This window comes from Monodon monoceros, unplaced genomic scaffold, assembly GCF_005190385.1.
Source record: "Monodon monoceros isolate NGI ecotype Baffin Bay Population unplaced genomic scaffold, NGI_Narwhal_1 Super_Scaffold_11, whole genome shotgun sequence".
NCBI lineage: Eukaryota > Metazoa > Chordata > Mammalia > Artiodactyla > Monodontidae > Monodon > Monodon monoceros.
The window spans coordinates 39,506,068-39,533,489 of NW_021703767.1; the positions used below are offsets into that span (position 1 = coordinate 39,506,068).

The 27,422-nt window shown below is 38.2% G+C and overlaps 1 protein-coding gene across 4 annotated transcripts in view; it reads right to left on the bottom strand.

The window, feature by feature from the left end:
* Positions 1–1,998: 1,998 nt before the first annotated feature.
* VGLL3 (vestigial like family member 3) overlaps positions 1,999–27,422 on the bottom strand; it is a 41,484-nt gene continuing 16,060 nt past the window's right edge. For 2 of the 4 annotated variants that reach the window (XM_029215220.1, XM_029215218.1), the window contains exons 3-4: positions 21,397–21,930; positions 1,999–2,641 (exon numbers count right to left, since the gene is read on the bottom strand). In XM_029215220.1, the coding sequence (XP_029071053.1) occupies positions 2,598–2,641; positions 21,397–21,930 (578 nt within the window). In that variant the 3' untranslated portion in view covers positions 1,999–2,597. Of the gene's footprint in view, positions 2,642–21,343; positions 21,931–27,422 lie in introns of those variants that run through there. The other 2 variants (XM_029215219.1, XM_029215217.1) reach the window with 2 other exon arrangements.

Sequence of the window (27,422 nt, forward strand, 5' to 3'; positions counted from 1 at the left end):
TATGATTGTAGCAATGGGATGTGAGACAATTACAGAGACAGGCACTCATCTTTTTTGACTCACATTTTGATCCACTCCTTGTATAGGCAAGGATCCAGTCCCTGCCATGTGCCAAGCAACACCTGGGCCTGTTCTCAATGGGGGATCTCACTCACAAATCTCTCCTGTGTACAGCAGAATTCAGATCCCCAACTTTTCTTGTGTCCTCTGAGCCAAGGAATGTTTTATCAGATATTTACCAGGAGTGACACAGGGCAAAGTGTCACCCTAAATTCAGGGTGAAGCTATCTAATTGTCTGCTCTCTTGCCTTACATTCAATTCAGTGGAGAGTAAGGAAACGGGCAGAAAGTCAATACGTTTCTTCTCATAATTGGGAAAATCCAATTGAACGATCTGAATGAGTTGGAGTACAAAACTGCTCTAAGAGAAACTGCAAAGGAAGTTAACAGGTTCCAAGGGAAGAGGAGGAAAATAAATATCCCCAGTGAGTCATACCATGGGAGCTACTGAACACTGGTCTTTGAGAATTCAGGAGGACACAAAGTAAAACAAATTTTATAGATTCATTCAACCTTGTGCTACACAGATTTAGGCAAATTACAAATAATTGTATCAAATCAAATTGTAGATCAAAATGTAGATAATTTAACCAAGCCACTCCCTAGAAATCTAAGTTCATATCATTAGTAAGTGGAAGATTCCTTACGTTTGGACCTCACATTAGGTTAAATGTGTATACTGGGTTAAGAGTAGTCTGGTTAAGAAGCAATATAGTGATGAAAATACAAGAGTGTATAGATTTATAACTGATAAGATGCACCAGGAAAGAAGATTATGGCATAAAAATAGAGTTAAGGGAAATATTTGAAAATTATCTGTGAGAACTCTGCCTAGCTAAGCAGAGACTATGTTGTTCTTGTATCTAAAATGTTCACACATATGAGATACACTATTTAAGATGGAAAATGTTATTTCACTAAACATTTAATTTCACATGGGTGAGGACAGAGATGGGAAAAATTGAGAAACATTTTTAACAAACTAAAACTTCTATATAATACTACCTTTTTGATATGAGCCATCTCTGGAAGCAAATGAAAGAATGGACTTTACATTGGAAGTCCTTAAAATACCAATAACGGCTACTTTTATAAACCTAATCTTTTCCTAATAGCATTTTAATGATAATCCCAACTTTTTCTTATTTAGATCCTGAGGGTCATGTCAAGTTGAATCCTGAGTCCTCAGTAATAAATTTCAGATAAGTTGTCAATTTATTAACCTAATTTCAGTAATTATAGTATAAATCCCAATTTAAATTTATCTTGCCCCCATTTTTTTCTTAAAAAGAACTAAATCAACTAAAACCAGCGTTAAACAGACAAAAAAGACGCAAAAACTGATTTAAAATATTACATATGCAATACATTATTTTTCAATTTAAAATGATGGGTAACACTCTCAGAAACAGCCATTGAATTAAAGGCTTTGTGATGTGTCTAGTACCTTCCCAAATATTATCCCTTCAAACTATCTTCAGGAAAAAAAAATTCACTTAAAATATGGCAAAAAATTGCCATGAATGAATAATTATAAACAAGAAAAATAAGTCATGGCACTCAAAGGTAGCATGATTAAATTTTTTTTTCCAGTAGTTGGATAGAAATTCTGGTTCCATTTTTCAAAGTCAGATGGACTAGAAAGATAATTATATACTCTAGGCAAACTCTCCATCTGATTGAAAGTTTATGCCAACTTTCTTCTTAGTCAACCTCCAAGCAGTCTTTGGGAGAAATCAAAGTAATGAAATAGCCTTTCTTTAGTATGATCATTAAAAAACTTCCTTTTCAAGCTTTACATATAACTCAGAGCTAAGTGAGCTAGCAAGGAATTAAATCTTCACTGAGATTGAATGTAAAATAATACCATGTTGGCTTGGCTATGGTGCTACTTCTGTAAAAAGGAGAAACTATCAAACATCTGAGGTAAGCTAGAAAGCACAGAGCGTATCACAGACATCTTAAAGCCAAGCATTTTAAACATTTTTGCCAGTGCTTCTCTGAGAGCAAGTTCTTTAAACAGAACTTAACAATTGTTACAATATTTTAAAAAACCCACATCCCTCAAAAATAGCCCATCAATGCTAAATCAAACTTTCTGTATTTTTACAAAAATAGATGCACATAGAGCTACAAAATTGTATTCCTGAAAGAATGATCATTTTCTTTGTGGTTCATCTTTTCCTGACAAGGTGGTTGGTTCAAAAAGAAAAAAAAAAAAAAACTCAAAAAAAGTGTTGAACTGAAACAAAAACTAAACCATGTATTGTTAAAAGCAAGACAAAAAATAAAAGAGAGTTGCACAGTTGGCAAAGGCTCAGATGAGGGAAAAAATAAACAAAAATGCTTTTCTTCAATGTCTATGACCCACTCTGCTTTCTCAAGAAAAGGCTCCAAACCAAAGTCAGCTGGATAACACTTCCTCTTTTCCTTCCATGTCTACTGTGTCCCACTGCAGAATGACAAACCCTGGCAGCATCTTTTCCCAGTGGGCCCATGGATTCACGCTTCAATCTAACTTGCTAATACTGTGTGTTTCAGTACCATGGTGAGTCCTTACTCTTGTCTTGATGCTGTAGACCTAGAAAAGGTGACAATGAGAAATAGAAAAGAATCAATATATGTAGCACTCAAAAATGGGCAAAATCTACATATAGAAACCAAAAAGACAATTGAGCTCACAATTTTCAAAAAGTCAACCAACACAGTAGGTGAAAAAAAAACTCTAGACTAGAGCAGTGCTATCTGCATGGTACACATTCTTTACTATGGTTTTATCTTACAAGAGTAGGTGTGAATAATAAATAAAATAATATAAATCAAGATTTCTTACTTCTAATCCCAAATGGAACTGATATGGGGGAAAATGATATAACCAGTCTTTGGGCATTTAGGCAGCGCTTCAGTTCATACTTTTCAGCAACCATCAAATGACACTTTTGGACTAAGGTAGTGACTAAATTTACTTATTTTTATTGCCTTTTCTTTCAGAAACTACTTAAGGTAGCTTATAAAAATCCATGTCTCAAAGCCAGAAAATGAAATTTACAGGTAAGTTTAAAAATAGTAGTACAGGGCTTCCCTGGTGGCGCAGTGGTTGAGAGACTATGAGCTACCGAACACATTTTATTTTATTTAAAAATAAAATTAAAAAAAATAGTAGTACAAAAGGAAAATATGTGAACATGTATGAATTCCAACTCAAAGCTAGAATGATTAGGACGAAGTATATCAAAGAGGAAACAGAATATATGACTGACTTGGTTCTAATGTAGTCAATTGACTAATTTCTGATGCGGGCAATTAGCACAGCATCTTCAGCTAACACTCACTTGAATCACTTTATTTTTGTCCTGAGGCATAACTGTTTGGAAGAGTGAAGACTCCAAATAATGGTTGTTCTTAAGTTATTTAAAACCAAATACCAAAACATGAAGAGAAGGCTATTAAATAAGTGAGTAGAAATGCAGTGTGACTGCTGTTATGTGGGTGCTAGGATCCCAGGCTGTCTTCTTGATTTTTTTTTTTTTTTTTTTTTTTTTGCGGTACGCGGGCCTCTCACTGTTGTGGCCTCTCCCGTTCAGGAGCACAGGCTCCGGACGCACAGGCTCAGTGGCCATGGCTCACGGGCCCAGCCGCTCCGCGGCATGTGGGATCTTCCCAGACCGGGGCATGAACCTGTATCCCCTGCGTCGGCAGGCGGACTCTCAACCACTGCGCCACCAGGGAAGCCCTGTCTTCTTGATTTTTAATCTAAACCTGTTTTAAGTCTGGGCTGGATGTCAGAAATTGAATGGTTAAATGAGCCAGTATGGTTTTCAATGTAATTGTCACTAAAACAGCTATAGTGATTTCATTGCTTGTCCTTCAACTTGTTAAAGAATTTTATAAAACAATGTGTGTCATTATAAAAGATACAATTAGTCAGTCATTGATAGGAGACATTAAGATAATCTACAAAACAGATTACATAAAGGGAGGAAGAACAAATAAAAGGAGTCAGAGAAGCACCTCATAGAGCCACAAGGCACAATCTCTGGTTTATAGCATTTGTATCCTGGGAAAAAGCAGCACTTCTAGAATGCCAAAAGATTAGCTCCATCTTAAGTTTTTTTTCATGTATACCAGCATTATGTTTAGATACAGAGTCAATAGTTTTCCTTTCCCTTTTCAAAAGAAGAAGAGAAGGATAAAGAGAAGCAGGAAAAAGAAATAAAAGGATCTGGGATGTACCAATTCACTCTAAGTTTGATTTATTCATATAATAATTTTGTGGTCAGAATAATTTGCAACCTGACAAAGTCTCCGTTGGGTGACTTTTATAATCTAAACCACCTTAACTGACAATCTGCTGACTGCATAAATATTTTTTTCATTATTAAAACATCTCATCTTCTGTATGACTCAGTATTTTCCGCACTTGAAGACTACATCAATCTATAGAATGTCAGCACTGCAAGTCATGAATTGTGTTGGAATTATCAAGTGGTTTGAGTGTCTTTTTTTCTTCTTAAATAAAAGCAACCCTTAGTTTGCCTTGCAAAGACAGATGACTCCGTCAAAAGCACGTTAGCCTTTTTCTGTGGACAAGGATTACATTACTTAACAGAGCCCTAAATATTCTAACCAGAATAACTGGTTGGAATAACTTTCATTATAACTTCGTCTCTTCAGTTGTTCTGTTTCTAAAGCTTTGCATTACTCCAAAGCAAACCTTAAAAAAATCAATTCCTCTACGCCCTGAAACATATTAAATAGATAATGTTGTCCTTTTGGCTTAGCTTCTTCTTAGTGATGGGACATAAATAAAATTTTTACTTTGATTACTAGGTATCTATACCTGTAAGTTTCAAAATAGGTATAAGTAAAGCACAAGAAAATGAACAACCACAGGCAAAAGACCCTACTACTCGTAAGTTGTAACAGGAAAGCAGGACTATGATCTTTCCTGTTAAACACTTGTTGAAGGAAGATCAGAATATTTAAGAATCAGCCAGTACACTTAGTTTTCCAAGTAAGGGTGAGAGGGGACAAAGTCATTAACCCATGATCCTTATGTGGTCTATACATATCTTTAATCCATGATCCTTACATGATCTACAGTTACTTGGGGTTTCCCCAAATTTTCTTACCAGGACACAAAATCAACTCTGCTATTATGTTGTTCCTATTCAGGCTTTTTATTGCCTTCTTAATTCCTCAACTCAAACCCATATGAAATTAGTTTATAACACATTCTGAAATCTGCCCACTGGCTAGCTGAAATCACCCGTGTTTTTCTCTTGATGTTAGTAACTCAGTTTTAGTTTTATTGTTTCGACCGTGAGATTTTCCGTGAAAGGAAAATAAACATCATAACAATAATGTTAGCAAACACTTTCTTAGGGCTGAATATGCCAGACGTTGTGCTGCTTTATGTGAAATATCTCACTTAATGCTTCCAACTATGCTAAATATATATATATATATATATATATATATATATATCCATTTTACAAATGAGAAAACTGAGAGTAAGAGAGGTTATGTTAACTATTAAGTGGTAGAGCCAGGATTGAAAATAGGTGGTCTGATATCGGAGTCAATGGTCTTAACCACAATGTATATGGCTCCCCTTATGTGGACTATATTGTCTGTAGGCTGTGACACTAGCCTATACTCCTGCAACTCCCTGAGTCAAAATCCTTTCATTAAATTAATTCGAAGAAAAGTCAACACATTTTTTTAACACCTTTATTGGAGTATACTTGCTTTACAATGGTGTGTTAGTTTCTGCTTTATTCCTTTTTGCACTGTTTAGAAACACCCTGATTTAACAGAACTGATACCAGTGTTAACAAAATAGCTCTCCTACTGTGTTTTTTTAAACTATACATTTGAAAAGCTTTTCCCAAGACACAGCAAATGATTACAGAGTAGTTTGTTATACTTCAGATGAAGACTACTCCAATCGTGTAATGGACATGTTTTATTAACTGATGTGTTTTTTGATATGTATCTTTAATATAACCACTCCTCCCTGCCGCCCAAAGACCTCCCCAGTGTGAACACTGAAGACACAGGGTGGCCATTTGACTCATGAGGTGGTTGTCAGAAATGGGACCAAAGAACAAAGACATCACATTGTTGGCTTCAGAGTCTGAGTCTGGGATGGAGTTAGGAGGAAAGCCTGAAAGGAAATGCAAGCCCACAGACCCAGTTCCTCCCTTCAGTTCCAACACCACCACCACCTGACCACCAAAAGAAAAGGGAAAAAAACCCAGACCCAGGAATAGAACAAAGGAACTATGAACATAAGAAAGAAATATAGAATAATTAGCAGCAGGAGAGAAGTCTTGATCACAGAAGATCATAATAGGATTTCCCTTTAAAATTTGAAGAATCTGACTATATATCAAGGTATCATAATTCATTTTCCAGCTGAGATTTTTGGGAGGCTGTTGCTTCACAGATTCATCTCTTGCAAAAGGCTCTGGGAATAAGGAAATAGAGATGGTAACAGGGTGTGTCTAAGCATAGAAAGTCTAGAAACTTCCCCCTCCCTAGTTTCCTTCAACTCCAATGTGTCTGATGAAAAGATCTTAAAGTTCCCATGGGCCCCTGCAACAATGATACAGAAGTTAGTTCAGAGAGATTTCTGGCAGGCCTGCTACTACATTCCATAGTAGTGGGTACCCCATGGCAGAAGATATGGGTACCCCATGGCAGAAGAAATGGCACGAGCCACCCCAGCTGAGCACCTTGGAGGGATGGTCACAAATACTAGGAAGCTGACTCGAAGTAATTAGTCATTGTCTGGGGAGCACTGTATGGAGAATGCACAGAGAAACAGTGGGGGGAGGGGACAAGTTTGCAAACAAAGGCCAAGATAGGAATGAAATGACAAGGTCAAGAGCAGAGAGCAACCTCTTAATCAACAACGTTCACAATGTGACAAACAATGTGATGCAATGTGAAGCAATCCCTAGGGAGAGCGTGAGGGAAGCATCTGAGAAGAGGTTTCAACTCTAAGTGGGACAGTGTTTTAAAAAACTGACCAATGAAGATATCAATGAGCTGGACCATGAATACTCAGAATTGATGAAATTACTGTATAGCACAGGGAACTATATTCAGTATCCTATGATAAACCATAATGGAAAAGAATATGAGAAAGAATGTGTATATATATATATATATATATATATATATATATATATATATATATGTATAACTGAATCATTTTGCTGTACAGCAGAAATTAACACAACACTGTAAGTCAGCTATACTTGAATAAAGTAAATTTAAAAAAAAAGAATTGAAGTTAAATTTTGTTTTATGGGGCAGAAATAAATAATAAGTTGGTTTACTGAAAATGTTACACTCTAGCACACCTGAGTTTTAGGGACTATGTGATTATCAGAGTCATATCCACTAGAAAAGCATATCCTACTTCTAAGGAGGCATAATTACTTGACAACATCATTGACTATCGCTCATAAGTAAGGTGAATATGCTTCCAATTAATTTTATTGCTGGAGATAAAAGAGGTAATGTGGTAACCATGCACTGGTGAACATGCTGTTGATAAAAAGAGAAGAAAAATAGGAACATAAAACCTGGATGTGCAGGTAGAATATTTTATGACTGAAAAGTAAAGAAAATACTTAAATGAACTTTTCATTTCATAGATATTAAGAGTCTAGAAAACCCATGTGGATCAGAATGCTTGCTATTAGACTAAAAGAATCTGGTAGCTTATTTCTACATTAAAAAAAAAAAAAGAATCCCTGCTTCATCCTTGCTTTAATAAAGAAAAGCTATAATTTTTTTTTTTTTTTTGCGGTACACAGGCCTCTCACTGTTGTGGCCTCTCCCGTTGTGCAGCACAGGCTCCAGATGCGCAGGCTCAGCGGCCATGGCTCATGGGCCTAGCTGCTCCGCGGCATGTGGGATCTTCCCGGACCGGGGCACGAACCCGTGTCCCCTGCATCGGCAGGTGGACTCTCAACCACTGTGCCACCAGGGACGCCCAAGCTATAATTTTTACAAATATAAATATATACAACACTGTATTGGATGCTATATCAAAATATCCAAGCTTCACCAACAACCTGACATCTAACACTGACATACTGTCAAATGATCACAAACTATGTGATGTGAGAGACAGTCATATTATCTTCTCCTGCTTTATAAAATTATCACTGCTAATGATCATACAACTGCATTTGTTTGTCTGAGGCCCGGAGCAATCAGTTTAAATGCTAGTTAAGAATTTCTAAATAAGATCTACATGGGGGTAACACCTTAACACTAATGAAGGGAAAAAAATATAAGAGTGAGGGCTATCCAATTTGGAAACTATGATTTCATTTCAGGTGAATATCAAGATAGATCATGTTTACTCACCATGGAGACCTCCCTTTATTTGTTTTCAAAACATCTTTGTTTTTTTAAACTTTAAAACATCATAGATTTCTTGTTTAAAATCAAGTTACAAAGTATTTCGAAAGTAAAAGTTCTACATAATGTCCCCTGTCATCACACAACTTGCTGAGTATACTTCAGATGTACATGCATACACCTCTGTTTGTCCTGTGCGACAACATGCTTATTTCACCAGTAATATTATCTTGGAAAACCATTCATGTCAGTATATGTAGACCAACCCTTTTGAAGGGCTACACAATATTCATTCTTCCCTGTACCATAAATTACCCAGTACTCTATAGATATGCATCATTTGGATACACAGACACATGTGTGTAAAATTATATTTGTTACTTATGTGAATATTTTGGTAGATAAGAAAAATTCCTGAAAATATGTTTGTATAATTGCTGAACCCAAGCATATACCCACATTTATGCTTACATATTTCATCATGAGGGGTGTGTTTCAGAAAGTTTGTACCAATATTCATATTTTTACTATTATTATCATTATTATAGATTAAAAGTATCTAATCATTTCAATTTACATTCTTTCAATATTAATGAAGCTGAACATTATTGAGATTATGGCATTTCTTCCTCTGTGTTTTATCTTTGGCCTATTTTCTATGCTTTTAAGAAAGTAATTTCCTCATTGATTTCTAAATGCTTTTTGTATATTAGGTATATTAGCATTTTTTTCTCATGTATTACATGTATTTTTGGCCAATTTGATGAGCACTAATTACCTCCATACTTAGTACTGAAATTTTGGACAATAATTCTTTTAAAAGTCATCACAAACAAGATGCATTCTTGAACCAGACCAAGGATTAAATTTATTATGACACTTGAATTACAATTATTCACTTATCATGACAGCTCTTCCATACTAAAACAATAATAAAAGAGACCTAACTATGACCAAGTAATAATTGATTAGCAGACGGAGGGTTTTCAGTGTATAGAGACATTTTCTCGGGGTACATTTAGAATTGGCTTAAAATCCCCACACTGTCAGAAACAATGAGGTGAAAACTGTCTGAACCTGCCAAAATACCTTTAATTCAGATTCAAAAGAGGAGGAGAAATTTAAAGCTCTCTGAACCTGACGTTACCGGTAGACCATAATTTACTGCATTATTGTAAGAAGCACGGCACCCACACACCTGAGGCCAACATTGCAGGTGACTAGCAGTTCAGTGGCCAGGTGTTTCCCACTGCTGCTGGCCCAGGTGGCAAGCCCCCTTAGTCTGCCTGCCCTCTCAGACCTCTCCTCCCTCCAAAACCACAAACTCATGCACAGACTCTCCAGCCTTTGCCTTTAGCGATATCCACTACCTTAGACTTGTGCACTTTAAATGCCCAGCTGGAAGGGAAATTGGCAAGTACTTTAAGCATCAGGATATGGAATTACAAATCTGGACCAGCAATTCTAAAACCGACCTTTTGGACAAATATATAATATAAATCACAGTTAGGTAGTTTTTGATCACAGCAGCAATTTACCACGTTCAAAATGTCAGTGTCAGTGTGATAACCTCTTGGCTGAGAGAAGCTGGGGACCAGGAGGTGCAATATGGCATGAAGACACCTCTCACCAAGTTAGCGACCTCAATTTCAAAGCAGATAAAAAGTAGGGCTTCCCTGGTGGCACAGTGGTTGAGAGTCCACCTGCCGATGCAGGGGACACGGGTTCATGCCCCGGTCTGGGAAGATCCCATATGCCGCGAAGCGGCTGGGCCCGTGAGCCATGGCCGCTGAGCCTGTGCGTCCGGAGCCTGTGCTCCGCAACGGGAGAGGCCACAGCAGTGAGAGGCCCGCGTACCGCAAAAAGGAAGGAAAAAGAAAAGAAAAGAAAAAAAAAAAGTAACTTTGAAGACAGAGACAAAGAATAAAGCAAAAAAGGAATGGGGAAGAGTGAAATGAAATACCCTCTGTAATTTCTTCTACAGACTTTCTCCCAGAACTGGAGAGGAGTAAGACCAGAAAAACGCCTGGATCACTTATTGTAACTGAAACCACAAGTTATAATACTCTCAAGAGATTCTAACTATCCAGACATCTGCTGGATAACAAATCCAGCCAAACATGCATCTTTAAAGAGGTTTCTAGGTTATGCAGTGACAGCTTTACGATCCAGAAAATAGATAATACAACCAAAGGAAGAGCTAATCTGGATCCACTGCTTACCCATAAAACCTTAATTAGGGACACAACACCAATACAGCAAACATTCTACCTGAAACTATGAGTTAGTTAAGAACTCTAAAATTTTAAAACTTACTTCAGAACTGTAGAAATACAATGTAAGTTTTATGCCTATTTAGTTTAAGTAATCAATCTTCCCATTAAATCAAAACATATTGGAAAATATTCAGTAAGAATGAGATATGGTATATATAGATCAATTCTACACTGACATCAGTAATTTTTCATCTCACTTCTATGTGACATGAGCACAAGCTCACTCTCTGACATTTTCCAGAAACGTCTGTCCAATCCAAGCAAACATAAATAGGGCTTCAATGATTGTGAAGATACTAGATGTCACCTGATACTGCTCAAACAAGGCAGCTATGAAAATAAGCATTATAACACATGCTTGTGGTTGACAAAAATTAAATGCCCAGTATATCAGGCTGTAACCAAACAAAAAATGGCATATTTTGCTTCTCATCAGTCTCTCGCAAGACTTTTTTTGGTCATTATTGCCAAGGAATTCAGAACATGTTGGCCACAGACAACTGTTTGTGAAACCTTGTATTGTTGATAAATAGAACAATAAGAGAAGAGTTAGACAGCCAGAAAGAGAATAAAAAGTATCTGTAAATTCCACAGGCCGTATAGAAATTTTGTATAGAATCTTTGTAGCCTATTTGAAAGTCAATGTGAAATTGCCTGGGGACAAGTTCTAAAGTGGATTTCTTCATTCGAGCTGTTTCTTTTAGATGCATGCCTGTATGTGATACAGGAAATAGGAAAGCATTACTGAAAAGACAATTTGCTGGTACAAAATACACTGACCCCTGAAACAAGCCTTTTAATGCTTTGAGTGGTTCTCCATTAGAGTCATGTTAGAATTAAGTATGAGTTTTTTGAACCTCTATAGCTCTCCTCTCAGGCAAGCATATAAGCTTCTCTTGGGAAGACACTGTGTACTTTGACAACATCCCCAATCCCCAGCCCCAATCAACGACAGGTAGTTGATGACAACTCCTTCAAGAAAATAATCAAGATAATGGTGTTGGGCTTCTCTGGTGGCGCAGTGGTTGAAAGTCCGCCTGCCAACGCAGGGGACACAGGTTCGTGCCCTGGTCCGGGAAGATCCCACATGCCGCGGAGCGGCTGGGCCCGTGAGCCTTGGCCACTGGGCCTGCGCGTCCGGAGCCTGTGCTCCTCAACGGGAGAGGCCACAACAGTCAGAGGCCCATGTACCACAAAAAAAAAAAAAAAAAAGGAAAAAAAAGATAATGGTGTTGCCCAATTTTGCTTGCAATTTTTAAGAGAACATTTCAGAAAGCAAGAGATGCCACCCAATTTATATAGCTACTGATAGCAACTTGTTCACAAAATTAATACTAGAATGGAAAATGAATCTGTTTTTAGTTCACAACTTTAGAAGATTAGCATGTATTAATGGAGTTTTGGTGAATCTAATTATATGCATAGTCTAACTTCCTTATTCTGCACATAAAATTTCCTTTCGATCTATGTGAGTGTCAAGAACAAATATCTCAACCATCCATAAGCACAATGGGATAGGATATACTTTTTTAGTAACCTCTACCACATGGTAGAGTGTTTAGATGGAGAAAACTATGTTTAAAAATGTCAAAGATGTATATTCTGTTGACCCTTCAAATCTTTATCTTCTGGATTCTTTATCCTCCCTTCCCTCATAATCTGCCCAACCAATACAAAAGCACCCAGTTTTCAAGGTATGGCCAATACCAGCAAACACCACTACTGGGAAATTTGACTCCAATAAATATCACAGCTATTCTTCAAGAACAGAAACAAATTAAATTAGAAATAGTCAAAGTGATAGAGGCATTTAAAGTTTGCATCTCAGTTATGCATGATGCTTCACATCTCCAGTGTGACCTTTTCTGTTTGAAATGCACCATGTTTATTAAGAATAATGAGAGTTTTAGCTCTGCACCATGTGTCACCATCTAGAAAACACAACCACGTTCATTAGTTTGTTGGAATCTCCTAGTTGTGTCAGAGTAGGGAGTATCATCTCCATTTTGCATCTAAGGAAGAGGATCAGAGAGGTAGTGAGGCTTGCTCAGCATAATATAGCTAAGTGAACATACGGGTCCTGGAATCTATTTTTTGGACCTCTGCTTTTTCCATAAACGTCTCTGCAAAGATTAACATTCCTGTGTTTACCATCATTTTATGAGCCCCTTAGTTTGGGGGAAAGAGTAAATTGTTGATAAAATCAATCTTTCTCCTCTCTTTTTCCTTGTCTCTTTCTCTTACATACACATAGGCACATACATACATACATATTTTTCTCTTATTCTCTCCTCCTTAAACTCATATTAGTGACCCCAATACCTTCAGCCCCAAAAGGAAACACAAATTGACAAATTAGTCTTCACTGCTTTCATTGAATTGTAAGTACATGTACACATATGCAGGATTTCTTGCCATCCATTTTTTATAAAAAGGGCATATATAGGCACTTCTTCATCTCTTTTTTTGTTTCAGTCAGCAATACCACACAAAACATACTTCACTCATAGATTACCCTCTTGATGGCAGTCACTTGATTCCACTTTTTTGCTACTATGAATATTGTCACAACAAACATTTTTGTACCTCTATCCTCATATGCTGCTGCTTGTATTTGTGTGGCATAGACTCACAAGAGGAAGAATACTGTGCCAGAGGTTATGAGAATTTTTAACTGTAATACATTTTCTAGTTCACTTTTTAAAACCTTACAATTCTTTAATTTTCTACCAGCAATGTATGAAAAATAGCATTTTCCCTTAACCAACATGTCTTTCACAAGGATTCACACACACATACCACACAGGCAATTATTTGTATTATTATGCAAATGCATCCTAAAACATTGAGAATCCTCTCAGAAGGCTTCTGCATTTGTCCTATAAGGTCGGAGGAGGATCTGTGGGAAGAAATCCCCAGGTTTCGGGCATTGTGACATTACGGCACCATTCTAAGGATGAAGGGCTGGGAGAGAGCATGGGCAAGGTCTACATGGCCCTGGGAGAGCAGGGGAGTTTCATTAAGGCCCTGCAGAATCCAGCCCTGGATACTCAAAACTGACAGCAGTGCTCTGGAATGCACTTCTCCCTCTGATTTACCATCCTGCTACTTTTCATGCAGATTTCACTCTCTGGCTGGGATCTCCTGGCCTTTTGCATGCATCTCAAAGATGGTTTCCATCTTCTTCTGGTCACGAAACTGTCATTCTGGACATGTGCCTTGTACAACTAACACCATTCAAGAGTGTGTAAATACTGTAACATACCTTTGGTGTTTTTTCTTTTATTTTTCCTCTCAGTGGAAAATAGACTTATGCCATAGGCCAAAGAAAAAGAAAAAGGATTACAGAAAGTGTGAAGCAATCAGCTGTTAATTACTGAAGTCTTTACTGTCACCAAATCATAATAAACTGTAAAAAAAAGTCCACAGGAAGTATTACTTTATAAACATTCTTCCTAGTATTTTTTTTTAACCCACAACTATTTCTTTGTGACATTTTAACTATTCTAATTGAGACAAGGCCCTCAAGGTAAGTACCCAGAAATCTATAAATCTCTATCGACCAGAGTGACTGTCATTGAAAAATCACAAAGTCCTAGGGATGGCTTCTATATTAAAATGCCATTTAATGTGTCTCCCTGCTGAAATCAAATGATTAGAAGTAAGCTTCTGTGTATATTCTATTTTATGACACTATTAAATAAAATTCCTTAACTTCTTCATTTATAAAAATCATTAATAACGTCAGGAAAGACTTCAATGAATCACCAACCCCATTACCTTCATATATATATTAAATGACTAGTATATATGTTCCAAAGAAGTGGTGAAATGGAAAAGAGAGAAACTGTTTGTAGTTGAGCCCCTATCATATGTTTTGCTTTGATGCCTTCTCTTCTCTATGCTGAAAAATATCTTGGTATTTTACTATTTTTTAGAGCTCATACTATCCTGTTAATTATTACTGTGGCTCTCAATGATCTCTCTCCAAATTTAGCATATTTCTCTTTCATTATAAAGCCTGGAATTGGAGCACTAGGCTATCAGGTAAATATTCAAATGTCTTAGGTTGGTAACTCTTGGTTTCCTTTGTTTTTTTTATTGTAAATGTATATGTTTAGAGAGAGAAATGATTTCCAAGAAGTTACTGTATGCAAAGCTCCATGATTTTGATACCCTTAATATTCCAAATAAAATTCCAAAGCTTGTCAGCACCAGACGACCTACAAGAAAGCATGGGTCTAGAGAGGTGATCTAGAGAGATGGTAACTTACAGGCTGGATGGAAAAGCAAGTGGTGACTTTATATCCATTTCTCTTTTATGGAGAGAAACTGCTTCTCCATTTGCTGCTCTAGTATGGGAGCTATTTTTACCCCACTCTTTTATTTCCTATATTTGATAAAACAAAGATATTTATATTTCTAATGGATTTCAATGTAAAGCATCCATATAGTATTAAGCAAGACTGATCTTAACCAATGAAGGAGTTTAATTAGCCTATTTCAAAGGGAACACTGTATAATAATTTTAAGCAATAATAATTACAACTTAGATTGCATTAAAATGCATTTTGGGTCATTTATGAAAGACGTCTCTTTCACAAAATATTCAGATTAGAAGATTCAGATTAAATCAGATTTATATATATATATATAACTATAAATATATATGTAGAACTATGAATACATATATTTATACATATATAAGTGCATATATGTATAAAATACATTTATACATATATAAATATATATATAGCTTATAGGCCTTATATCATAAAAAATTCAGAAAACTATCTAAGGTGATTCTACTTTTATGATATTATCAGACACATAGTGTCTATGAAGAAAAAAATTAAAGAAGGACGTTTGTGAACTCCTAACTTCCCTATTGTTGCCCAGTGCTCCCTATTCACTATCAAAATTTAAGAGCTCAAAAATATTTTTTCCAGGTTTCTTAACAGAGTATTGCTGTTTGCACAAGGAGGGCAGATACAGATGCCCTACAATCATATCAACACACTGATGGTTCTGAGTGATGTATATGAAGTATCCATTCAACAGAGGGAGCAATAAGTGACAGCAAATCAGGCAAGGCAAGAAAGTAGGGCCAGGGAAGGGTGAGGCAAAATTTAAGGAGGTATGTACTTGCACGTCTTGGAAAGTGAGTATCTCTTTAAATTTTGAGTTGAAGCACCTCACTCTCCTCACCCTAGCTTGGGCCCTTCAGAAAAGATGGACCATCTCTCCTCATGCTTGTAGAAGAATTTTGTCTACCAAACCCCAGAACCCTATTCTATTACTGTATTATGATACTCTGTAATTAATTTTTTTTAAATTAATTATGGCTATAGTAAATGCTCTTTGAAATATTTTCAAGAAATAGAGAGGTATATAAAATAAAAAGTGAGGTTCTCTCAACCCCATAGTTCTACTAGGTACATAGCCAAGAGAACTGAAAACATATGTTCACCCACAAACTTGTATGAGTGTTCATTACATTATGCTTATTAGCCAAAAAGTAGAAACAAACCAAATACTGAAAGAATGAATAAACAAAATGTGGTTTATTCATACAATGGAATAGTATCCACCCTAAAAAGGAATGAAGTTCTGATACATCCTATATGGATGAATCTTGAAAACATAGGCCAAGAGGAAGAAGGCAGACACAAAAGTTCACATATTGTATGACTCTATTTATATGAAATGTCCACAGCAGGAAAATCCACAGAGGCAGAAAGTAGATTAGTGGTTGCCAGGTAATAGTGGAAGGAGGAAGTATGGAATTTCTTGTGGAGGTGATGGAAATGTTCTATACTTAGACAGTGGAGATGGTTGTAGAACATTGTCAACATACTAAAACCCACTGAATTGTATGCTTTAAAATGCTGAAGTGTATGATATATGAAATATTGTTCAATAATAAGCTTTTTAAAGCTAAAATGAGTGAAGGTCTGATCAATTTCCCTTATGTAGCCAGAATTTATAGTGTACCTACTATGTGCAGGGCACATCTGTAAATGTTTTACTTCATTAACTCATTTAATCCTTGAAACCACCCAATGAAACATCTTTGAAAGATAAGGAAGTTGAGGCACCAAGCAGGTTAAAAAAAATTGCCCAAAGCCCTGTAGCTAGCAAGGGACAGAGCTGGGCTTATAAAACCAGGCAATCTAGCTTCAAAGCTCACATTGCACACTAATTACTAGGAGTAATGGCCATTAAAAGTTGGGGTATATACTTCTAGGCACACACATGCATATGTATGTGTGTCAATAGATAACAAGTATTCGCATGGGACTATACATACTAGAGGTCAGCAAACGATATAGCCCATAGACCAAATCAGGCCCACCATCTGTTTATACATAATCCATGAGCTAAGAATGGAAGAATGGATTTTATATTTTTAAATGGTTGAGAAAGAAGGAATGAAAAACGAAGAGTATCATTTCATGACACACAAAAAGCATATAAAATTCAAATTTTAGTATCAATAGAAATTTTATTGGGATACCGCCAGCTCATTTATTTTTTTGTCTGTGATGGGCTTCTACAGTACAAAAGCAGAGTTGAGTGGTGGCAACAGACAGTGTGACCCCCACAAAGCATTAAATATTCCTATCAGGCCATTTACAGAAAAATTTTGCTGACCCTTGGATTATACCATACAAGATACTCTAAAACTTTCTTAGGTCACTAAACATTATATCATGTTCAACCTCCCAGACTTCTTAATTTCATTAAATGGCTGCAAAATTAAAATGCACCTAAAATTATTCAACCTTCCCCCTATTGACGAAAAGGGCATATTCTTTACCAAATTTCTCTCCAAATGGTTGGATTAATTTATTTACCTCCTAATGTAAAAATGACTTACACGTTGGTGGCCTAAGTACCTGGTCTTTGGGAAGTTTCGGGCCTGTCTCACCTGAATGCAGGCTCTTTTCACAGTTGCTCAATAGTCACCTAACAAAGATGTTGAGTTCTGAGCTGTTTTGGGCTGCACGGTCAGGTCAGCTTTGCACAGATTACATAGAGGGACTCATCTCTCATTCTTCTCAACAATCTTACCTTCTGTGCTTGGGCCTATTATACAGAAACTTCTTTTACAAGTAGTTAGAAAAGTGGAAGAGTAGCTACCGCTCTTTTGTTGTCCCTCTGTAGTGGATACTGTGGTGGGCTGTCAGGTCCCTCACTATTCTGTGTTGAGATACTCATTCTCCTGCTGTTGGCAGCTCATGACCTTCAGTTGTTTCGCTTTGGGAATTGCTTTCAGCTGAACAAGGCTACCTTGCCTAATGTCATGACCTTCCTTCCAGGGGCAAATCCATCCAGTAGCTGATCAGTGTGGGAATATAAAAGCCCATCCACCTTGACTTAAGGCAAGACAATTATAAAAGGCCATCCCAGATCTAGAGCTCCCTGTAGAATCCACTGAGGTTCAGTTGAACTTATTCATTGTGAGACTTCTCCTGTTCAATTCTTCTCCCATTGCACAAAGATGTTGCCCTGAGAACACTACTGCATATATTTCCTACAACCAAAACTGCATCAGAGAGTCTGTTTCTTGGGGAAACTGACCTAAAACACTCCTAACTCTTCCTAAAGGAAGAGAGATGTGATATTTGATATGATGCCCTAGAATAGGAGAGGAAAATGAGCCCCTGTGGCTTAGCCCCTTCAACTCTCTCTTTTTGGGGCCACCCCCATGCAGGGAGGTGCATGCTCCTCCTGCTGCCTTTGTAAGGTAAGTCATGCCTCAGACTATGCTTTTCTGAGGCAAATCTGACCAACCATCATCTCTTTTCACAGTAACGAGGCTCTAAACTGTGTGACAAGGAAGTTGTCTATGGGAATCTTCTCTGAAGACTAGATTTTCCCTAGGATTGGATCTCCCAAAATCTAAACTTAGCTAAGGATTCCAGGAAGTTCAATTATGGTAGTAAGCCTAATCTAAGATCTCCAATTTGGCCTGATCAGTAATTATGCTAATGATTTGATCTTTATCTGCTTGATTCTTTTGTCTTTGTTTGTTCAGTTGGGTTAAAACTATGGGACAGGAAAGAATCATGATCATCATCCTAAACCCACACTGACAAAGAGGAGCACTACATACATCCAAAAGGTAAACCTTCATTCCTCAATATTAACCATTTACAGTCTAATTTAACAGTTTTAGTTAATAGTCTCTTTTACCTATATAGACAGGGAGATGCTACCCCAGCAACTCTTTAGATTGGGGCAGGTCTTAGTTCAAATCCACCTTGAGCATTTGTGATTTAGGAAGCAGTTTTCAAATAGGAAAACTGAGCTGTGTCCTTATCAATAACTGAATCAGAGAAGATCCATCTCAGATTTGGTTTAAGGATTAAAAGCAAAAATATATATATAAAGTATCTCTGGCAATACCTTATATAGTGGGTATTCAATACATATTTATTCATAGCTTAGTAAGTATTAAGAACTGTTATATAATATACCCATATGGGTGCTCTCTAGATTCTTCAAAGAGAACAAAAATCCCCTCTCTTCTACTTCCAAAAGGTAGTAGGATGACTTTTCATTCCGAAGAGACTGTTTCAAGCCAAAATTCTGGACAGTGAGTCAAGGAATCAGGGTCACACCAAAATTAACAAGTACAAAAGTAGGTAATAAGTGACAGAGAGAAACAGGGAGCAAAGGCAATCACATCCACCTTCCCCTTTATGTTATAAAATGCAAAGGTTGGATGCTACAGACTGAATGTCTGTGTCCCCACAAAGTTCACGTTAGATCCTAACCCCAAATGTGATGGTATTAAGAGGTGAGGCCTTTGGGAGGCAATTAAGTCATGAGGTGGAGCTCTCATGAATGGGATTAGTACCCTCATAATGAGATCCCAGAGAACTCTCTTGTCCCTTCCCCAAGTGAGGACACACTGAAAAGACAGTATCTATGAAACAGGAAGTGGGCCCGCACCAGACACTGAATGTGTTGCCACCTTGGTCTTGGATTTCCCAGGCTCCAGGACTGTGAGAACTAAATGTTTGTTGTTTAGCCCACCCAGTGTATGGTATCCTGTTGAAGAAGCCCAAACTAAGAAAGAAGAAAATGTTCCATTTGCCTGCTAAGAGCATTGTTAACTCTGGCCACGCAGGTACCTGGAAAGTGAGAGCCTGCAGAGACTGGCTGCCAATGATGGCAGCTACCAAACTGGGGCTCTCATTAGATTTGGCCCTAGGCATCAGACAACTCAAGAGTTGCCTTCATACTGTTAGTGTGTGGCAAAGGAAGGAGGGAAGCCTGTGGTGGTTAGCCCCATCATATTCTCTTCTCATAGAGAGGGAGAACCAAGTCCCCTGAGAGTTTAGAAAACCAGCTTGAACCCAGAGGCTAAGTAGGAAGCTGAAATGGGTAAGGTTAGGCAATGACCAACATTGGAAAGCTCAGTAAAGAACAAGTTAACCAAGATAAGAATGTTTCACTTATGTCAGTGTGAACGCAACTTGATGCTCAGCATTTATTACTCTGGGGATTTCTCTGCTGTGACCAGCATTCAGATTAAAGATCTTGCACACTAAGAATAAAACTAAGAAAAACTATGAAAAGAGTGAGTTTTCTCATCACAAGGAAAAAATAAAGAACTAAAATTAAAAAAAGAAAAGAGTGAGTTTCCTTAAACTTCTGGAAAGAAAATTCTAATTTGTCACAAAGTGTTCCAGGAAAAGAACCTGGGATTGGAGGTGGAGGTGGCTGCCTTTGGAACGTAGATTCTGGGGATATAATCACTGACCTGATTTGTCTTTTTAGCCTGTGATGCTTGTGATTTTGTGAACTCAGAACTGCTAACACTATTAATATGTGTAATCTGGTCCAAAAATCAAGCTCAAACATTTAACACCATGACCTTCAGAACTAGTGAATTCCAGAGAGGAGCTGAATGCTCTGTGAAGAAATATTTCCCTTACCAATTTTTTTCTAAATCTGTTGAACATAGACTTTAGAGTAATCTCAAGTCTGATGCTTTAAAACGAGAGAGAGAGGGAAAGAAACAGAAAGGAAGGAGAATAAGGATGAGGACAAGAGGAAGGAAAGAAGGAAGAAAGGGATGGAGGGAGGGAGGGAGGAGGAAAATAACAAAAGGCAAATGAAGGAAAAGGAAGGGAAGGAGAAGAAAGGGAAGAGAAATCCATTCCTTTAAAATACGTTCCATAATTCTTTTTAAAGACCATGATTATATTACATGGATTATACTCCAGAAAGCAGTTTGGTTTATAAATAATAAATAAGACCTGACAAAAAAGGGAGAAGGAAAAATTACTGAAACATACTATTTCTGAATTCTGTTAGGCATTACACATCACTGGTAGAGAGCACAGAGACATGGGAGATTTAAAGAATGTGTTTAAATCTTTGTAAATATAAGGTGCCAGAGATTCCAGTTCAAAGAAACAGATTACTAGCTTAAGAAATGGGAGAAAAGTTCTGAGACCTCTCTCACGCAGTCATACCAGTTTCTGCAGGAATGCAGGAATTCTTGAAAAATGGTTGGTTCTATAAACATATGGGCAAAGCTGAACTTTCCATGGAAGAGAAAAAAAGTTTTCCAGGTATTTAAAACATCCTCCATTTTTCTGTATTTATTTCATTAATTTTTCTTCTTTTATGGAAAGGAGGAAATCACCGGGCTCACCTGTATCAAACCCCACACTTGGCACTAAGTCCACGGTTCCGTGAAAGGCTCCGGCCCACGCTGAGGTAGCAGTGGTGACTGTAGTCGGATCTGTTTTTGTGATGTCACACGGGGGAGCGGGAATCCTGGCCGCACGCACAGACGGCATCAGCAGGGGCCCATAGGATGGATCCAAGGCAGAGCCAGCAGAAGGGTGGTGGTGATGGTGGTGGTGGTGGTGGTGGTGGCGGTGGTGCATGTGGGGGTGGTGATGCCGCATGTACATATCATGCATGTGGCTGTAGGACGGGCTCACCTGAGATGCCAAAGGGTAGTGCCAGGACTCGGACACGGGAGGGGGAGGGGCGGGGCCAGTCTGATGCAGTCCATGTCCTGACCAGGGGCTGGGGTCAGCGGCAGTAAAGGTGCCAGGGGGTGCAGTGACCTGGAAGTCAGGATGAACTCCCCCCAAACAGGGTGCAGATGGGGGCTGGTAAGAGCTGGTCCAAAAGGAAGTCGGGAAACTACTCCGCTGGCTTGAGAGAGCTGAGCTGTCTGAGAAGACAGAAAAATACATTATTTACATAAGATTCAGTTCTGGGATAGACTTGCCTCTACTTGTCCAATATTTTACAAGCAGGCTAATTAGCATACACTCTTTTTCTCCCCACACAGAGGTGAATAGATACCAGGTAAGCCTCTGAGTTGCCATGCCAGGTCAGTACTCAGGGGTCCAGGTGCTGAACGAGTCCCCTGCTTTGTTTGCTTAGCTTAGGCTGTCACAGTCTAGGCTGAGGTCGGCAAGTCTGGGACTGGAAAGCTTCGTTTCCTCCTGCGTGTCTTGCTGCCATCAAGTCTGAGCAGAGGTCACAGGTATATAAGTCTCAGGTAAGAAAAGCTTATGCCATAGACGCGATTCAGGTAGGTTGGAAACGATGATGTTTACCAATTTCTTTTAAAGGAAAATACAATTTTCACCCAAACTAAGCATTTTAATGCTGAAAGTAACAGATGGAAGTAAGATCACAGTGATGTTTGCCAATACCCATTTTCCATCAAGAAGAGTATGTTCCAAGCTTATTTTTTCTGTACAGGTCTGGGAGTTTCTAAACTGAAAATAATAATAGTTCACATTTAATGTCAGTGACCAAATGCCCAATACTAGGCCAGGAGCTTTGCATGGATTTGATCTCACTGGATATTCACTCCAACCTTATGAGGTAGTTACTATTATTATCCCCATTTTAGAGATGTGGAAACTGAGGCAGGGAAGAAGCTCAAGAGTCACAGCTGGCAAGTGGGAGACTGGGCTTTGAAGACAGGTAGCCTGCCTGGATGGCTGGCTCTCATCATACCTGTGCCACAGGACAGCACATTTGTAACTATAACCTGAACATCTAGAATTTGGTGAAGATTCTGTGGAAATCATGAGTGGAGGAGACTCAACTGGGGTAACGGATTTGAGGAGATGTTTAGGGAAGGGGAAATGATATCAGAGAATAGCACTTGGAGATAAATAAGCAAGAGGGAGACCCGTCCTCGACTTTGCTTCAATTCAATTTCTCCACTCAATGGTCTTGACATGTTTATATAGATGACCTACTATGTGTGAAACATGGGGCGACTAGGGATGACCGGACAGATATCACCTTTAATCACAATCTGGCAGGGGACAGATAAGTAAATAGACATGAGCAATGTAATTCGTTTTGTGCTCTCATAAGGGGAAATACAGGGAGAGGGCACTAAAGCTGCCTAAAAAAGTAATAGCTAAATAGAAAGGGTCGGGAGGGCTAGCCTTGTGAAGAGGTAGGGAAGAGTGTTTTAGTCCAGGGGTCTCCAACCCCCGGGCCACGGACCACTACCGGTCCGTGGCCTGTTCGGAACCAGGCCACACAGCAGGAGGTAAGCAGCGGGAGAGCGAACGAAGCTTCCTCTGTATTTACAGCTGCTGCCTACCATTCGCATTACCCCCTGAGCTCTGCCCCCTGTCAGCATTATGGTGAATTGTATAATTATTTCATTATATTACAATGTAATAATAATAGAAATAAAGGGCACAATAAATGTAATGCACTTGAATCATCTCGAAACCCTCCCCCCTACCCGCCTCCTCTGTAGAAAAATTGTCTTCCACGAAACAGGTCCCAGGTGCCATAAAGGTTGGGGACTGCTGTTTTAGGCTAATGAAAAAGTATGTGAAAAAAGGCCAAAAATTACACATACACACAAAAATAGCATTTGAGGGACAAAAAAAGAGTTCAGTGGGCAGATGGTGGCAAACAGACTATGGTCTAAGAAGGACCCACATGGGTATGTTTTTATGAGCCATGCACTAAGTGTGGGCGCTGTCCTGAGGAGATCCAGTGAGCTTAAAAGGGTTTTAATCTAGGGAGCGTTATAGTCAGAACTGTGTTTAGGGAGCTCGATACCTCCAGTGAGAGCCAGGTGCCTCCAGTGCAGGGTAACTAAGCAAGCATGGGCCTGGGAGTCTGGGGTGCTCAGCCAGAAAGCTGACACCCAGCAATTACCCTGTCTCACTGTAGGACCCCAATGATCTGTTGGCCTCTCTGTGGCTCAGTGTCCTCCAATCAAATGTGAGGATTTGAGCTCATTTAATTCCAAATATCTTCTGTCCCCATACCTCTAACCATTCTGTGACATGTCCTATGGAGTATTTGTATCTATAGATAACGATAAGGTTGTTTAGTACATTAGTCATGCAAGTACAGTAAAATAGTATTTTTATACTGGGTTCCACATAAATGAACCTTGCTAGATCTTTCCATGGAATGAAAGATATCCTAAGAAGTACTATGAAATAAAAGTATTCAGAAGTCTGATATGTTCACGTTCTCACGTCATAAACTTCCAGGACATAGTTTTCTTGCCTCAGGGAAAGCTTATATAACTTGACTCAACCCCTACATGTGTAATCTGATGAACGTAATTACGATTATCACCGGGTTGTTCAAACATTTCCTTTCTCTAGCTTCCCTAAAGGCTGTGGCACTAACACTGCGAGCTCTTCCTCTCTCTCCCCATCAGCCCTACAGCAGAGCTATCATCCACCCCATCCATAGACAGATGGCTATTCAGTGTCTCAATTCAAGTTTCCTCCCACCCCCTGCTCAGGATCTCCATGGATCTCAAAACCCTTGAGGAAATCTAAGCGATGATGTTCTTCAAGAGGCAAAGGATGAAAGGACAAACTCTTCTTCAAACCTTCCAACAGTCCTGGCAAACTTTTACTTGAATGGCTTAGTTTTGTCACAATCATAATCTATCCAAAAATAGCACTTAAAGTCACTTACTGGCATTGAGGCAAATATGTCCTATTTAAGAATGGTCTTCCTTTGACATATGAAACATGGCTGCTAATGACAAGAAGGAAAATTGTGTAAGCTGTAGGAAGAAAATTCAATTTGCCTTAAATGATGGCCATTTGTAGAATATTTCTATCATACCCACAGTAGAAAGCTGTTAACGTTTAAAGTTTAAAACTCATACAAAGAGTTTATAGAGGCTCCTTATATTATACAGTGCAGCTTTGCCACCACCAATCTTCTCCTTTGTTCTCACAGATCCAATCTTTGGTGGCAAACCCTTCATTCTGCTCATAATTTGTATCTCTTGCGGGGCCAGAATCTCATTATAAAAACAGCTGAACTCAACCCACAGGTGTGTGCCAGAGACAGACAGTTCTCTTTATTAATATCCCCCATTAAAATGTCAAAAGTACAGAGAGTATATGTCATTTCCCTGGATGCTTTCCTTTTGTTTCTTTCCATTTGTATGTCCACGGACCTAATTTTATTTTACAGATGCTTACGCATTTTGGATATGCGTGCAGAAATATGAATAATGAAAAAATTCCTTACCAAAAATATTATCCTACTTATGACGTATTGTATTGTGATTAGTGAACACATTAGCATTGAAAGTAGAAATCTATTTTAAAAAATGCACCCCATAGAGGCTGAACAAAGCTTTAAAATGCCCCAGGGAAAAATCAAATTAGAAGCAACTTAATATTTTCCCAGTCAGTATGTCTCCTGAGATTAACATAAAGTTTGCAGAGATCTATGCAGCTCTTTTCAAAAATAATGTTGCAGTCTACAAGTAAATGAAACTATATTGAACAGAAAATGTTTATGGACAAGTCTACATTTCAAAACCACTATCTGGTATCTTGATTGTTAAAAAAGAAATTCTTGATACAAAGAAACAGCTGATATTCTTTGTTTCATGCCTGGGAATCAGTGTGCTTATTTCATATGTGTGTAAATTTTTTCATTACATGACTCTTTGCTTACAAGTATTTAATCACAGCCACATTTTTTGGATGAAAAAGCTTATGAAAAACTGCACACGCTATTTCCATGCAATATTACTTTTTAGCAATTCAGAACTATGCGATATTCACACTCTGTGGTGACTTTGGGCTCAATGATACTGGATATTTGGATGACGTTAACACTGAGTCTAACATGTACAAAAAGTCTAAATATACTTTGGTTCAGTTTGCATTTGGGATTAAAGAGTATTACACATGCATACACACCCTTATTTCTAAACAACAACAAAAAAAGAAAAAAAGAAATTGTCCCATACAATCCACCCAAAGCATACACAGTAATCCCACTGGCATGGTTTTTAGCAGAAATGCGTCTTAGAGACATAAAAGACTTTAACATGGATCATCAGGTGGTTCTTTCAATTTCACAGTAGCTGGGATACCTTTTACATTAAACTTCAATGCCTCTGAAAAACAACCTAAGGGCAAACATTTTATGCGAGAGAAAATTCAACATATAATTTTAAAAAATAAATATTTTGTTACCTAATTTTGAAAAAAAAATGAAAACTATATTAAAAGGAAAAATAGGACCATAAAATGTTGTAGAACCTCTATCTTAAGTCATCTTAAAAATCTCCAGAAAACATATTCTTAGAATAAATACTGATTGAAAACATCCATGTTAAAAGATAACATTTACCTTTTTATTAACCTCAGTGAAAAAAACTGCTACTCCATTCTCAACCTAGAGGGCCCTCGCTCTAATTTTAATTCCCTTCCTCTTGTTCTGCTTCCCATAAAAATAACCCATTGGGTCAGAAGTGAAACGATACGTGTTCCAGTGTTTTCTGTCACTCAGGCATTAAGCATTACCATTATATCAAAAGACTGCCCTCCAGGTATTTTGTTCTAGAGTTGCTTAAAAATGGGCCTTGTGACTCTAAAGTGAGAGTTTCAAGGGTTGCTGTCAGCTGCCCTACTCCTTGGAGGCAGGACAATGAGATAAACCAGGCCTCAATTTCCTCCCACGTGTTTGTTCTAAGCTTCCCAGCAGCGATTACTTCCAGTGCCTCTTAGAGATGCCGCCCAACTCTCTCCGTCCCTGTCTCAGTCGGCCCAGGAGATAGGCCCTCTCTACCCTTCCTCCTCTTTGCTAAGTTTAATGCTCATTTTGAGAGGGCTTTCTTATGAGAATGTTGCTCCAAGAAGACAGATGTAGATCAGTCATGCAGAAAACATTTACTTTGCAACTACAAGAAGAAAAAGTATATCAAGTTTACCACTCAGCATAGTTTTTAAGCCAGTGACATATTTGTCTATGTCTTGACTTAACTACTCGCTTTCCCTACATACACACACACACACACACACACACACACACACACACACTTTCTGTAATAACACTTAGGCACTGAGGTCAGTGAATAGACATATTTGAAGCCGATGCTTCTATTGGATGGGATAAGGAGACAGTCAGATTCATTAGGTTTTCTTAATTGAGAAGCCCTACTCAATCCATGAGGAGATATAATGGGAGAAGAGGTAGTCGTTGTGATGTCATGTCAAATAAAGTACAAATATTTACTGTCAACTGCTTGCCTCAAAGCTGCAAAACGTTTAAAGAGGACTTTCCTAACTCCATCAAGATACAGACGCAACGTATGACCGCTGTTCCATCATTAGCTGACACTCTATCATTTGCCTAAAGATTTACTGTGGAAATACATTCTGCAACCAAACATAATTC